Source organism: Myxocyprinus asiaticus, chromosome 19 (genome assembly GCF_019703515.2).
Source record: "Myxocyprinus asiaticus isolate MX2 ecotype Aquarium Trade chromosome 19, UBuf_Myxa_2, whole genome shotgun sequence".
Lineage (NCBI taxonomy): Eukaryota > Metazoa > Chordata > Actinopteri > Cypriniformes > Catostomidae > Myxocyprinus > Myxocyprinus asiaticus.
Window position 1 is genome coordinate 30,886,315 of NC_059362.1, and position 16,629 is coordinate 30,902,943.

The 16,629-nt window shown below is 36.2% G+C and overlaps 1 protein-coding gene across 1 annotated transcript in view; it reads left to right on the plus strand.

Moving 5' to 3' along the window:
- LOC127456703 (otoferlin-like) overlaps positions 1-16,629 on the plus strand; it is a 114,942-nt gene that overhangs the window by 2,881 nt on the left and 95,432 nt on the right. Inside the window, exon 2 of the mRNA XM_051725201.1 lies at positions 2,389-2,447. Within this exon, the coding sequence (XP_051581161.1) occupies positions 2,389-2,447 (59 nt within the window). The remainder of the gene's footprint in view (positions 1-2,388; positions 2,448-16,629) is intronic.

The window sequence follows — 16,629 nt, forward strand, 5'->3', positions numbered from 1 at the left end:
TGTTTATAACATTCCTGGGACATTTTACTGTTTGTATCACTCTGTTCGTCTGTATATATGGTAGGCTGTCAGTTTGTGTGTTGCTTGGCCACAAACAACACTTGATCCTGCTTTGGATTCGTTTGGAACTATTTTCGTGGTAACACTTTACAAAAAGTTTCCATTTATTAACATTAGTTAATGCATTAGGTATCATGAACAAACAGTGAACAATTACGGCATATATTAATCTTTATTAATGTTAGTTAACAAAAATATAGTTGTTTGTTGTTAGTTCATGTTAGTTCATAGTGCATTAACTAATGTTATCAAATACAACTTTTGATTTTAAAAATGGGTTAGTATATGTTGAAACTAACATTAACCGAGGTAAAAAAAAAAAAAAAAAAATACTGTAAAAGTATTGTCAATTGTTAGTTCATGTTAACTAATGTTGTTAACTAATGTTAACAAATGAAACCTTATTGTAAAGTACTCCCATTTTCGGTAATGAAGAAAAAATTGATAGCTCCCTTCCTTGTGTGATGTTGCTTAATTAGACTATTTTATTACAATATATATATATATATATATATATATATATATATATATATATATATATATATATATATATATATATATATACTTGTGAACCTTATAGATACCAAAGACGACAAGAGCAAACAGAATTATTCGGAGTGTGGGTTTATTTTAGGTGGTCTAAGAGACCAAAGCTAATGGTGATTTATGTTTACCTTTCTAAAGCATTGAGAGATATCAATGCCTCAGTTATAAACATTAATTAATTGTTCCAATGAAATATCACTAAGATTGTACCACGTGTTTGTGTAAGTTGGTAAGTAAACATATTTGTGTTGACAGTTAATGCTTACTTATCTTGTGCACACAAACACACACTGGCAAGAATAGCTGCACAATGTTGAAATGGGCTGCAGGATTTTTTTTTTTCCCTCAAATCTAACTCCAACTGTACTATGTAATAACTGCACAAGTCACCATTTCACTGTGCTGCAGTTTTGTGATAATGGTTGTACTCCAGCTCTTGTCCGGTATAGAGGCTTCTGTTGCCAAAACATGGCAGGTCTGTGGTGACCTGTGGGCTTGGTATCCTCTTACAGTATGTATAATCCTAATTTAGCTGTCTGTGTCCACACTGTTTGTTTGCACTGCTGGCGACAGCTTAATTTACCATTTATTTGAATGGCACCATCGTAGGTTGGTTTATACAAAGGGGTTTATGTTTAAGCCTAGATATGTAGGTTGTGTTGCGCCCATAGTTTTTAATGTATTTTATGTAAAAATAAAATTTCTTTCATATAGATATTAGGTGCATGCAGAGTGCTACTTATAATGGTGAGCTCATATACAGTACCTGCAAAACATACCACAAGGGAAAATGCTTCAATTTAGCATTTAATACACTCTTTTTTTATTTTTAACTACTGTATATTATCAGCTTAACAATGTGAGTGTAAAGTTGAAGTGAAAAATTAAAGGAAGTTTCCAGGTTCAATACAAATTAAGCATAATCGTAAGCATTTGTGGCATAATGTTGATTACCACAAAAAATAATTTCAACACGTTTGGAGCCAGTAAGGTGTTTACAATGGAAGTTGATAGGGCCAGTCTATAAGCGTTAAAATACATTATTATAGTCTACTTGTACTGTGATAAAATCGTTTACTAACTTTATCCGAGTAACGTTATACCCTATATTACAACTTCATTTGCAGACGACGCCGGTAAACCCTGAAAGCAATTTTATCACACTAAAATCATGCTAACATGCATATTGTTTACGTCTTCTATACTTTAGAAACAGTGAGTATTTTAACAAGGGCTGCATTCACTTCCATTGTAAATACCTTACTGTGATTTTTTATTTTTTGGTAATTAGGACGAGTCAAAATAATTTTCTGTGATAATGAACATTATGCATCAAATATTGTTTATTGAGTTTAACTTGAATTGAACCTGGAACAAATTTCAGAACATCTAAAGATTTGTTATGTCCCACTTTTGCTGTAATGTGAGCATTCACTCGAGCTGACATGGTAAAAAGGCATGGAATTGTGCAAAGCTTGATGATCCATGTTATCCAAGCATGATTTGTTTCTTTCTAGGTTTTAATTCGGATCTGAATCCCAGATTTTTCAATTTTGTCAGAGACTTTTGGACCCCACTGAAGTATGTTAGTTTTGAACACACAGTTTTTTAAGTCTTATTAGTATATAAAAAAAACAAACAATCAGGGATAGTGAATCTCTGTATGAAACTTACAATTATTAGGAATTCCTTAGACCAAAATAATCTCAATAATGTTGATCACGGATTTTATATTTTGCTCAACCACATCTTTGACATTTAACCTTGTTTTTCTCCCCGTAGGTCTCTCCTTCTTCTCGCGAGTGCTGGAGAATTGCGAGGATGAGGCTCGATTTGAGCAGGTCAGTTATTTTCCTCTTCAGCTTCCTCTACTGATTCAAGCTTGTTCAAGTGTGACACTGACACATAATCCTTCACTTCAGACCTTAGAGCACCAAAACATATACATGCTACAAATTTGATTCTGCTTCCCAAAAGAGTTTGAAGTGAAGGAATCATAAGAGGAATCGAACTGCTTGACCATGGCCGAACGCATCACATTTAGCCCCACTGACTCCTATGGCCTTTTGCCATTTGCAGAGAGCCTCAGGCAAGCAACACAGCAGTGTGAAGTGGCAAGAAGACTGTGGACGAACCAATAAATTACCAGTAGACTGACACTAAAGCTGCTTTTCCACCATCGGGCCAAATGGTTCTGAGCATGGTACGGAACAGTTACAGTAGTATTTCCACTTGAGCACAGTTCGGCATGGCATGAATATAAACCGTTTTTGGCCTAGAATTCTCAGCATGGTTAGCTAACCGTACTCAATCATTTTCAGCCGTGCTGGTTGAATGGCTTTAGTAGGTGGCGACTCGTTTAGTGTATCGTCATGGTTTTATTATGATGGTTTAATTAGTATTTTAGCCTACATTTATTTTTCTAAATGCCTTTTCCGTTAGGGAAGTAGATTACTAGCTCATTTAAACTAAAAATATATTCTCATATACTATTTTCATACAATACTTTTATAATATTTTATCAATAAGTAAAAAATATATTTTTTAGCTAGTCTGGGAACTTTTACCTTTCTGCATGTTTGTGTCCGGTGGCAAACACAAGCCCTCAGCAAGTTATGGTAAACCTCTAGCCTTTTTCTCTTTACTTTCCATTTTGCGACATGGGCCGTGTCTTTGTTGTTTGTTAGCAGAGTGATACCAGGGAAAGAAGCAGTCCTAACAACTGGAATATGCGATCATCCTCCATAGGATGATCATCCACCTGCTCCAATGTTTACCTCTCATGCTGTCGCCAACAGACAGATATGTTGCGTACATTCTCCTGATTTCACCGCACCACAGTGGAATAAGAAACCGTAACTGTGCCAGCTGGCCCGGAACGGTACAGTTTTAAGATGAGAACAGTTCGGCCCGATGGTAGAAAAGTGGCTTAATATAATCCTTTGTACGTGCACCTGTGTTTGCAAGAGACAGACAAACTATTGATGTGAGTGCATGCTGCCAAGATGACATAAGCGCGATGCACCCACGTCAATAACAGACAGACATGGAGCACAAGTGTCTGGATTCCGACACAGACCGAAACCGAACCAGACAGGAAGTCAGGATCCAGACACATGCTCCTGACATGAAACAAGACAGACTGAAGAGCGCACGGCAGGGAATACAACCGAAACTGTGCACTCACACAAAGACAGACAACGGAACACAAGACAGACATGGGACGATAATGCCACAGTCTTGTCAGAAAAAACCCAGACTGAGAGAGACAGGACGTGACAGTAGTGCAGAATCTTATGCTTTCTTTATTTTAAGTATTTGTTTTGCATTTTTTGTAAATTCTAAAATGTTCTATTTCTATTATCAAGGTTTAGAAGAAAAACATTTAACATTTTCAATGTGATCTCACACTTTTGAACCATACTATATGTCAAAATCTAATTGTAAGCAGTAATGTAAAGAATGAAATTAAAAAGGTTGTTGATCACAAATGGCAAAAATCTGCAAATTTCTCATTTGAGTACAGTTAAAAGCAAAGGACAGTTTTCTTTATGGTGACACAATTATGGTAGTTCTTGCTTGATTCAGAAAAGCAACAGTATGACCACGTTGAGAGGATAATCTGACAGCATTTTACTGTGCTTTCTTCAAATGCCTGGTGACCCTTCTGGTTCACCTCCAGCCTATTCATTTCCTCTCTTTCCCTCTTTCATAGCGTTGTGGTAATAGTTTAATAATTACTAGGCAGTTAGCGAGTTAGCCAGGCTTAATGGCTGAAAGGTCAGTACACACTTCAAATCCACTAAGCCCACTCGCCACTTACAATTACATCACAGGCCTCATTCCAAACCACACGAGACAGTTCAGACAACACTTTCTTCACTCTGATTTCCATTATGATATGGTCTCTCTCTCTCTCTCTCTCTCTCTCTCTCTCTCTCTCTCTCTCTCTCTCTCTCTCTCTTTCTCTCTCTCCCACTTTTGCCTCTAATTCTCTTTTATTTAAAAGCATGGTTGTGTTTGGCTCCAGCATTTTACTTTCATTGAGGTGTGTCAGGTGGGCTGGATCAGGTTTCATTTCAGAAGTATTCAAACATGTGATTTATAGACATTTACATGCAGAAAGTCAGGTACTGAATGGTATCATGTAATCATCAGCCTCCATTCTTTTTTGTTTAGTTTTTTTGTTTTACTAGTCTACTAGTCGGTTGGAAAATGCACGAACATCCAACACTTCTTCAACAGGTGCCAGAGTAAGGCAAAAAGCATTGAAATAGAATTGAAGAAGTAGATCTGCCCACTGTTATACTATTCCCTTTTATTTATTTAAAAACAACAGCAATATTTCGATCAAAATGAATGCCTGACGAAGATCATTTTGATCTAAACGTTGCTGTTGTTTTTAAATCAATAAAAGGGAATAGTATAACAGTGTGTGAATCTATTTCTTCAGTAAAATTTTTTAAACACTCACAATACACAATGCAACATCAATGGTCCTTGATGTTCCTGGCAAGTACAATGTTGCATTAACAGAGATTGTGTAAGAAGAGAAAATGTCTGTGCAGCTGAGATTATGCAGGTGAGAAACAAAAGCATGCATGTTTTAGATTGGTTTGCAAGAATTTTGGCTTGTTTGTGAACACTTTATATGAACATTGATGTCAGACTCTCTCTGACTCCGCTGTGCATCCAGCACTGTTTGCTTCTAACATGCTTTGTGAGTGAAAAGTGCTCCAGTTTCACTTTATTTTTTACTTATATATTTAGTAGAGCTGTCAGAATTAACACGTTAACACATGCGATTAATTAAAAAAGTTTAATGCGTTCATTTTTCTTAATTGTGATTAATGCATTTACCGTTAATTCAGCATAAATCAGCATAAACAGTCGTTGGAAGGACCGAACCTTTGTAATGTGTCATTGCAGAGTGAGACGTTTTTGTCTTCAAGCGCTTTTCATGTTCAAAGTTCAAAGTGGCGCTTGACGCTTCACGATTGCTGTAGCAAAACACATATCCACAGTCTGCTGGCTGATTATATTGTGGAGGATGAGAGTTTAAGAGATTTAATGCCCACTGCAATGAAAATGCAACCTATGGGGGGGGGGGGACTAGTTCTTTCAATTAGTCAACCTCCCAGTTAAACTTTGGAAAATGTTTAATGTAACTTGAATTTGTGCTATTTTAGTGCATTTCTATATTTATTCTGTGGAAGGCTTTGTTTGGAAAATGTTAATAAAGCATTATATTGTTACATATTGTTTTGTTTTCTTTCCTAAGATGGAATTAAATGCATTTTGACAGGAATATATATATATATATATATATATATATATATATATATAATGTCAAATTTCAGCATTAACTACAAAACATTATGCGATTAATTGCGATTAAAACATTTTAACCAACTGACAGCACTTATTTTTTGCTGCATGGGTTACTATACAAAACTACTGAACAAAAACTAATGCAAATACTCTGGGTTGCACAGTTTCTGAACTAAGGAATTTTTGTCCTATGGCATGTGTAGAACAAGCGCAAATAAAGTCAAAATTAGATTCATGACTACTCGACTCGTGGCTGAAATAATCGACTAATCGGTGCAACCCCTACTCCAGTCCTATCATAACCTTAAAAATCCTCTTTAAAACCTTAGAAATCCTCCTTTAAAATTATATTATTCCATCATGATGTATCCCATTATTTGTTAACTCGTACCAGGCATGTCATTGTAACTAACTAAAATACAGCCCTAACCTTGTTCTTTAATCCTACTGTGTGCAGCTGAGTACACCTTTCAGGTCTCTCGCCAGCTGTACTCATTGTATACTCTCAAACAGACTATTCATTTGAATCAGAATGAATCAAGCATTTGTTTATGCATGAGCAATTATCATTTCATCTTCAACAAGCTCACAGATGCTTCCATAGACAAAGCGTGTACATAATTAAACCAGACACATTTTAGCCGGTTCCTGCTCTTAGCATACACTACCTGTTATAGTTGAATGATGCATTTTATTCAAGTAAATTTACACATTTAAAGTCTCCACACAATATGTGTTTTCACATTTTATGTAATATAAAATATTAATATATATTAAGCACTCTCAGTAAGAGATTGTGTTAATGTTCTGTAATTTATGGAATTTTATTGTCATATTGACAGATGAAAAATGTGTTATATTGTTTTACTTTAGAAATGTTCCCACAATTAAGTATGCTGGGAATTAAAAGTAAAGAAAAGTGGAGAAAATAAAGTTTTAAAGCACCACTTGATAATCAGAGGTGGACAGTAATGAAATACATTTACTTGAGTACTGTACTTAAGTACACTTTTTGAGTATCTGTACTTTACTTGAGTATAAGTTTTTCTGGAAACTTGTGACTTTAACTTCACTAGATTTGAAAGACAAATATCATACTATTCACTCCACTACATTTCTATCAAGGTCCTCGAGTAGAAAGTCGTTACTATGTAGCAGCTTTGAAAATCAGTGGATGATTTTTTTTTTCTTCTCTAAAACGTGATTGTTTTTTTGCAGGTGACAGACAGCCTATCAGTAATCACTCTTGTAGGGTTATGTGTTGTGAAGTTCAGTGATTTCCCAGCATTTTTTGAACACTGATCAGTTGGCAAAATGGAAGACGGCGGTTCCTCGGCGCAGTGCGCGCACCCATGGCCATACTTAGAAAATATGTTTCAGTTTTCTGAAAATGTTAAAGATTTGTTTCGTTTGAAATGTTTGCTTTGTTTGCCTAAAACGAACCATATCACAGCCTTCAAAAACTCGCCGTCCAACCTCTGGAAGCATACTGAGGTATGTAAACTTTCAATTTCTTATGAAAGCCTGAAATTATCTGTGCTTTAGAGCTAAAGTTTCAGTATGAAGTATGGGCGGTCAAATTATTTTTTATGGATTTGCCCGCCAAGTTGCTATAGCTTTGTGGATACACCGCTAATGCATAGGAAAGGTTTGACAATGACGTTAAAACAATGCAACAATAATAAAACAATGCATTGGCATAAAAAATGAAATTTACTTTTGATACTTAAATACTTTTAAAACCAAGTACTTCTGTACTTTTACTTAAGTAAAAATCTGTCTTTACAACTTTCACTTGTAATGGAGTAATATTTGACCGGTAGTATCTGTACTTTCACTCAAGTAATGGAGTTGTGTACTTTGTCCACCTCTGTTGATATGAGACTTGGAGAGAGACAAGTGAAGATTTTAGGAGATAAATGAGAAATTCCAAGTGTAGTCTTGTCAAGCGGAGTAATGCTGCGTTCCATTCAGCTCGGAAAGTCGGATTTTCCAAATTCCTACTAAGAAAAGTGCAGTGGAATGCCACTTGAAGTCAAGGCTGTAACCATGTCTTGAACATTGGGGGGGACCAAAACATTTTGAAGGGTGGAGGGTGAGTCATAAAAACAATGGTACTCTTTGGTCCTGACTAAAACTTTAAATGCAATAAAGGCCCACAATTTTATAATTTTTGGTTTTAAAAGATATGTTTTTTTTTTTTGTTTTTTAAGTTCACACAGTACAAGACAAACACTGTGTCTGCATTGCTAGCAATTCACCTGATTCAGTCATCTGTCCTTTCTTTTTATGCTGTCTCAAAGAAAAAACTAATATAATTTCAATTATCAAGTTGTCCCTCATCCCAACCCCCCATATGAGAATCTTAACACAATCTTCAAGAATCCTAACGCTTCTCTTTTCCATACAAAAACATATTGTATGGAAGTATTGAAAAAGTTCATATTGAAAAAGTAATTGCATATGGTTATGAACAACATAAGGGTGAGTAAATGAATGAGTAAAGTAAATTTTCCACTTTAAGGTGAACTACTCCTTTAAATGGTGGCTCATTTTTGGAGCACAGACCTGACAAGGACATACTCAAAATAAAGTATATTTTAAAAGAAGACTCTTAGGAGATGATGTACAAAATGTAGAATTAATTAAAGAAATTTTTTAGAAAATCTTAAATTGATTGTAAATTATTACCTAATAATATTTACATAAAAAATATATGACACTGTCTCTGCCACAGCCTAAAAACTCAATGGAAGTCACAAGTCACAGGTCTTACCATGTTCTTGCTCTAATCTGTGGGTGATAACGCTCTACTTTGTGTTTTATAGATCAGTTTCTTAGACAATGTCATGTGAATTTTCTAAAAAGCTACTTCAAAGCCTGCCAGATTACCACATTCATTCAATTCCTTTACAATTTACACACATTCACTCTTTGTCTTGAGCCTGATATGCTGAAAACTACTCTGTTAATGTTTTCACAATCACAATTATGAATGACATACGAATCACGTACTCTAATGACATATTTTCAATTCAAAACGGTGAATTTCGCCAGATGATGAATATAGTTTGCACCCTTGGAAATTACTGTTGGTCGGTACAACATTTCAATCATAAAACAGTGGGCAAATATTGCATGTTTAGTTATATACTTACATCTGACATGACACTAACACCCTTAACCTAAACTGCTTGCTGATGCGAGGTTCCCGCTTAGCTTCTAAAAACTTGAGTCCCACCATCATCGATTTGATTGGCTATTAATATGACATCGACGAGCGGTGTTAGACTACTGAGCACTCTAAATAATTACACTTTTTTTAAACCATTATGTTATTCCTGCAACAACTTAATGACAATTAGACAGTGGTGCATAATGGACTTCAGCAGAACAGCAACAAAAGGGGGGTGGGGTGCAATTTTCTTTCCTTAAACGTCATCTTCCGAATATCAGGCAATGGAATGCTTTTATGGTTGGAGATCGGCGATATCGAGTAGGAGTATCCCACATCTGACTTGAGTGGAATGCAGCGTATTTCATCAGTGGCGATTTCTCAGGGCCAACAAAGCCTTCTCTGCTGGCCTAACATGACAAATAAATAAATATTTTTCATCCTTTAATTCTCAGTCACCTTTTAGCCTATGAATTTTTAATCGCAATTAATCTACAAACAAATAGGGAAAAACGAAAAGTTTATCCAGTCAGAATTTATTCCTTGATGCTTACAAGCGAAGCGTGACAACTGTTTCACAAATCTCATGCCTGAAGCAGCGCGAGAATCTGAGCTCCACCCATTTAGGCCTTCAGAATTTCTTCAGAATCCCTCAACAGTGCAAATGAATGATCAACTGGAGTCAGATTGTCAGATTCATCAGCCAATCAGATTGATTTATTTGTTCTTGGTGGGTGTGATCTTTAGGATATGTCCCGTGACGCAATCACGCTTTAAGTGATGAATGTAATTCAAGAGCGAAAGCGCGAGATCTTGCTGAGGAGTCGGCTGTCATCACTGCCACATCACCATTGAGAAAGAGATTCTTATGGATTTAAAAACACAGGATGTTCTGCATGACCGTGTGATTGATTAATTAAACAGGAAAGGAGGACTGATTTTCACTTCAAGTAAATTGGTAAGTGCTTTTTGCATTGTTATTGTAAGTGTAAATTAGGCTGCTGGAGCATTCAGTGTCAGATCAAGTTTTGAAAAGTAGTGTTGCATTCCATTCAACTTGGAAAGTCGGATTTTACAACTTCCTACTAGGAAAAGTGCAATGGAATGCATCTTGAAGTCAGAATTACAACTTGTAGGCTCATGCAGAAATTCTCAACTTGATTTCGCCAAGATGAAGGGGCATGATGTCACACAAACATGTCGACACTCAGGGAGATATACAAAGTGATAAACATTTACTTTATTAAGTAATATCGATAAATGAGTTTGTTTCCACATTACATGATATTAAAGCTTGTTTAACAAACGCCTGCAGAAATAGGTGTATAAAACATTATAATCTCTTTTGATAATCATACACCTGAACCACAAATGCTAGCTCTGCAGCATTGTTTATCAGTTGGGTTGCTAGGAGACATCTCTAATGAGAGTCAAACCCCTGCTAAGCTAACGGGAGCGTTGCAGTTCCGAATATCTGGGAATGGAATGCATTTATGGTCAGAGATATCAAGTAGGAATGTCCCACATCCAACTTGAATGGAACACAGCACAACCCTGACTAAACGCAATTTATTGCAAGCAACATTTAAATCGCAAATATTATGAGATAGATTTTTCCAGGTATTATAGACCTCCTTGGTACATTCATATGAAAAATTATGATTTTTGAAAGTCTGTTCGGGAGACAGTCATGCTGCAGTTAAAATTAGGTTTGCTTGAGCATTAAGTGTCATTTCATGTTCTGGCTTTCGTGCGTGGACGTGTTTTTAAAATGTCAGTTGGTATTAATAGTTAGCTGCGGCATAATGTATGATGCCCAAAGGCATAGGGTGTCTTATTCATTATTAAACTGTGTTTTCTTAATGGTATGAATCACACTGAAGGCCTAGACTTTAAATGCACGGCCCGCCACTGGATATAATTCATTAAATCAGTTGACAGGAGTACAAGACTGCAGTGTCTTTTGCATTTTTCACATTGCAAGAGTAGAATTAAAAAAGAAAAAGCAGTTTGGTAAAACTAAAAGAGCTCTTGTCATGAAGGTTTTTTGTGATATCAATATCACATTGAAAATATCACACATTGCAATAATTTACTGACAGATAAAAATAGAGCATGACAGAAAATGTACAACCCAGTTCATCAAAGTACTGGAAATGATTTTTGTAGTGCAACCTGTGCTCTCAATGCTGCTGTGTTATTGCAGTTTATTATTAGTGTTTATTATTGCAGGGCTATTGCACACAGCTTTATGCCTGCAACCTGGTGTTGACTGCTATAGACAAGTAATGTTCAAATCAGACGCTTGCTGTAGCTAAATTGCCTTCCTTTACATCAGCTCTGCAGGAGTACCTGCCTTTTGCACATTGACTTTATCTGCATGAGTCCAGCAAGAAACTCTGTTGTTAAAGGCCGCTGATGTGAATGTTTTGGGCCTTGAGCAGCTAAAAGCACTACATGTTTTAATCACATTTTTGTGGTGGATGAAACTTCAGGGAGCAGAATATTTAGACACAGTTGTGTACAGTTTGTGCCTACCTATTGTGTTTTACCATTTCAATGACAACATTAAAGGCATAGAATATTCTGTCATCATTTATTTACCTTCATGTTGTATGACTTTCTTCCTTGAAACACAAAAGGAAATGTTTCACCATTCACTTCCATATCATAAAAAAGGATGCAATGAATGTGAATGGTGACTAAGGCTGTCAGTCCCAAGGTTCTGCTTGACATCTGCCTTGTGTACCACTGAAGAAAGTAAGTCGTACGGGTTTGGAACAACATGAGTAAATTCATGACAAAATGTTCAATTTTAGGTAAAAAAGAGAGATTGATGAAGAAAGAAATAGAGACATCAATGAATATCAATGATGATGATAGATAAGATATTCTAAAAATGATAAAAATATCTAACAGCAATTTATATTTTCATTAATTACAAATACCAAATGTTTATATAAAAATCAGTTCACATTTTAAATATATCTTATATGTCAGTGTAAAAGATGAGGCGAGAAGCAGTTTTCCTTCTTAAGGTGAGGATTATTTTTCCTCTTCACCACACCACTTTCCAGTTTTCCTTTTAAGCACTAAGCTAAATCCTATCACACACTGCTTTCACAAATAAACTTTCACTACTAACAATCCTTGCTCTGGCTCGGCTCTGTCGTGTCCAGTCTCTCTCTCTCCTCTGAGTGCTGCGTGGCCCTATTTATGCCGCTCTCCCCGTGCTCACTGAAATTAGAGACAGGTGTTAGACATAATTTAGCTCAGGTGTAAGCGCCCTTACCGCTTTCTCTCTCTTCGGAGAGATGCTTGACCACGCCCCCGCTGCCACAGTCAGTATTTACAAAACTGTGTTTTTTATTGTGATGGGTATGAGTGGAATGTAATGACGATTGAGAAAAACAGTATACCTCAAAAGCCTGCTGTATCATATTTGAAAACAGGAGGATAAGGAAAAGGATCGGAAAAAGTGGGACAAAAGGCGAAATAGAATCTGGGTTGTCTGCATGAAAAACGTACATCCACACCGTCATTACACCCCAAGCCATTGCAGCGACACTAGAGACACAGTTTGTCTTAATTTTCGGTGTTTCCGCCAGACTATTTGATTGCAAATAGCTGCGCTGTGTGGCAGGTGCTATTTACACCTAGTGCAAATAGTCACTCTGAACATTTAATACATAATAGAAATTAATAGAGTTGGGGAGGTGGTGGGACAATGGAACAGTTGTGAGGGTAATGAGGTAAGAGTTATAGTGGCAGGATTAGATGAACTCTCAAACTTTCGTTTGTGACTCAGAAGTGAGCGAGGTCACCTACAGAAGAGATCTGCTGAGGGTGAGATGTTTGAGATGCTGCAGGAGAAATCACACACTGTGAGGCCATATGGTCTAGAGTGGGAAGAGAGCTAAATTAATGGCCACATTATATCATCCTAAATTACTGCGGTAAAACAAAACAATCTGTTCTTAATAAGATTCATTTGCTGAAATGTTCTAAGAGTTAGTGTCACACTGGGATTCTGAAATAAGAAACACTTTAACTTTTTGTTTCAGGAAAAAAAAGTTCAGGAAGCTACAATATGTTATTTAGCATTGTACAACAGCTAGTTTCTAACTGTCCTCTATTCTGATTGAATATGTAGCATTCCAATAGTGCTGATATTTAGTGTAATAGCACTGGGCCACTTTACCCTTTGTATAACTCAACTTGTTTGTGCTCGCAGTGTTCCAGACAGGCTTTCAATTTGTGCGTTGCTCGTTAAACATGCAACAGTTGATCCTGATTTGGCTTTGTTTTGAACTATTTTCATTAATGGAGCAAAAATGAAAAGAATGTATTGCCATTTTGTGTCTTAAATATAAGTTACTCAATTTGAATGTATGTTTATAGAACCTTTTGTATAATAGCAATATATATTACAGCAAGTAATTACAGTCATGCTGATATTCAGAACAACAGCACACTTGCATGTGCAATATAGCATAATTATGAAATGTTATGGAGTTCAAAAGATAGATATAATAATAAGAGACATCAGATCAAGATCAAATGTAACTTGAATTACAGATACAAGAACTGTGAGGAAAAAGCGACCAGATAAATATCTATGAGAGGAGGAGAAACAAAAATGGAAGGGCAAGAGAACGAGAAGAAAAACACCAGGGGGCTCAGCAGAGTAGGCTGATTATACATGCAGTTTGATGTCAGGACCAGTGCACATTTTGTACCTGATGGTGAGCCATTGATTTCTCTCAAAGTATTGAGGGTCCATGCATCTTTCCATTACCTGAATCACAAAAAAACAAAAACAAACAAAAAAAAGTCTCCAGAAAGTAAAGAAGAGAGGGGTAGGGAGATGGGGCATATCATATTGTGTGATATTTTGCCATTTAATAATTCACTCTCCTTGCATTTAAATGATGAGGAGGCTCTTTTTTTTAGTGTCTTAAAGCTGCAGCTCAGAAAAAGATGAGAGGAGTTTTGACCTAAATTCACTTTACGTTTTCATCGGCACTGGAGCAGAGAACTCATCTTTGAGAACTTTTCATCTATTCATTTATGAGGCAGCTCAATGGTTAATGATGATACAATAAATTTAAATGCAAGTATTTTATAAAATGTGATGTGCGTAATTTCTTCAATGTTAAAATACTTTGTTCTATCCCAGCTTAATATGCAGAGACAGCTATAGGTAAGCCAATCGTTGGTTAATGGCCCTCGAAAAGTTTAAACATTGTAGTTCTGTGGTGTAAAATATTGCTCTGTTTGAGCACCCGACACGGCAGAGACTACCTGTTTGTTTGACCATTGGCAGATGGGGGAGTTTTCGGGGAACCTCTTTGAAAACATACATTTCATAAAAGTCATGAATTTCTTTAGGAGAATTATTTTGCCACTTTAACCATTATTTATAAAGTGGAATATGATTTTGATTTTGAACACGGCATGATATAAAAAAATTGGGCTGTGGAAAACCTGTGGGAAAAAAAATCTATGACATTATTCTTTGGTTTGTTTGTGTGTATCGGTGTGAATGCCAATGCAATAGAAAAAAAAATGAGAGAGAGAGAGAGAGAGAGATGTACTGTAAGGAGCAAGACAGAGAATAAACTCTATTTCACTTACGATTTTTTTTTTATCTCCAGTGAAATAAGATGAAGTCATTCAAGACACTGAATGAATCTGTAATGCCAGTTTTCTGAGCTTAAACCTCTTGGCACTAGACTGGGGAGGCTGTGGCTCAGGTGGTAGAGCAGGTTGGCCACTAATCACAGAGTTAGCAGTTCAATTCCCAGCCCACATGACTCCACATGCTGAAGTGTCCTTGGGCAAGACACTGAACCCCAATTTGCCCCAATGGCAGGCTAGTGCCCTGCATGGCAGCTCTGCCATCATTGGTGTGTGTGAATGGGTGAATGAGTCACAGTGTGAGTCACAGTGCTTTGGAACCGCTAAGGTTAAAAAAAGGCACTATATAAGTGCAGACCATAGACTGGGGAGAGAAGTGTGTTTTTGATGGACAAACACGTTCCAAACAAGAATATTCCACAATCTGTCCTGAACTCTTTTATATTTCTTCTATAGATATCTTTAAGGGCTTTTTAAGGTTTTTCATATGCATTTTTCAAAGTGAACATCAAATAATCTTACTGTACATTGCAGGCCTTTCTTTGTGATATCTAATTTATTTGTAGAAGAACTTTATTTTTTAGAAGAACTAATGTGAATTACACATGCAATACAAATATGACTCTATCTCAGCTGTACAGCAGTTCATTAAATATTCTCAGATTAATTTTTTTATTGCTATGTACTGTACATATGGCAAAAAAAATGAATGCACATGTCATGCTTTTTTTTTTTTTTTTTTTTTTTGTCCAATTAATTTTTATTCTTGGGGTTAATGAGTCATGGTGAGAAACTGTGAGCCTGAAGTACATCATTGACTTCTAACAACATGTCTTCACCAGATGTGAGCACCGACAGTAAATGGACATTTTGCACTCTACGCGCTGACACTACCCCTGCCAACAAGACAAATAAACAGTTTAGAATGTTCTTTTCGGCGCACCCAGTGTAGACAAGCTTTAAGCTGTTGCGACACGCTGTGATATTGCTCGTGTCCGGTGTAGAGAGGGTGTTACAAATGCTATGTTACAAAAATATATCTAATGACTTCATTCGTACGAAAATGTATGACTTACAGATCAACCAATCACATACGCTGTACGAACATGCGTTCGGAACACGGAAGTGTCACTTTCTTCCATATTACACATCAGGCCTTTTAACATTAATATCATGTATATGTTTACGCTCTGGGTAGGGTAAAATGTTACACTCTATGGTTATGTTTAGGGATGGGGTTTGGGTTAAAGTTGGTGTCAAAGTTACGAAAACACAGTTTTGGATTTACACGCCACATCCTGAACTACAAGGACACTAGAGAAGTGTCTCTCATTGGTGGGTGAATAATTTGAACGAATTGGTACGAATTTGCCACCTCGTACTATTGTGACAAATCTGGTGGATCTTGTGAGATCATGTTGGATATGCAGGTCCTGATTGTTACAGTATTGTTCGTAATTGTTGGCAACAAACTCAGTTATACTCAGATGATTACACTTTCACGCAATAATCTGTATGTTCATTTATTATACAAGTATAATAAGCTGTAACACCATCAATTACATACAATATCAGCAAAAGGTTGTAATATGTGTACTGTATATTATGCATGTGTAGTAATGCCTTTGTTTTGTTTTTGAGTGTATATGACTGCTTTATATTTTGCTTAAAGTCTTATTAGAAACAGCATCTTAAAGTCTAAAATAAATGTTGTTTGAAAGCTTCCAATACGAAATCCATTTTACTTCTATATGCAGAAAAAAAAATGTAGGTTGAGACTTGATTTTACCCATTTGGAAATGATTGGATTGGAAGTAGCATCTTGTAATAGACAGCTGATTTTTTCAAAATCCACAGGGAGCATAAAACAGGTTAAA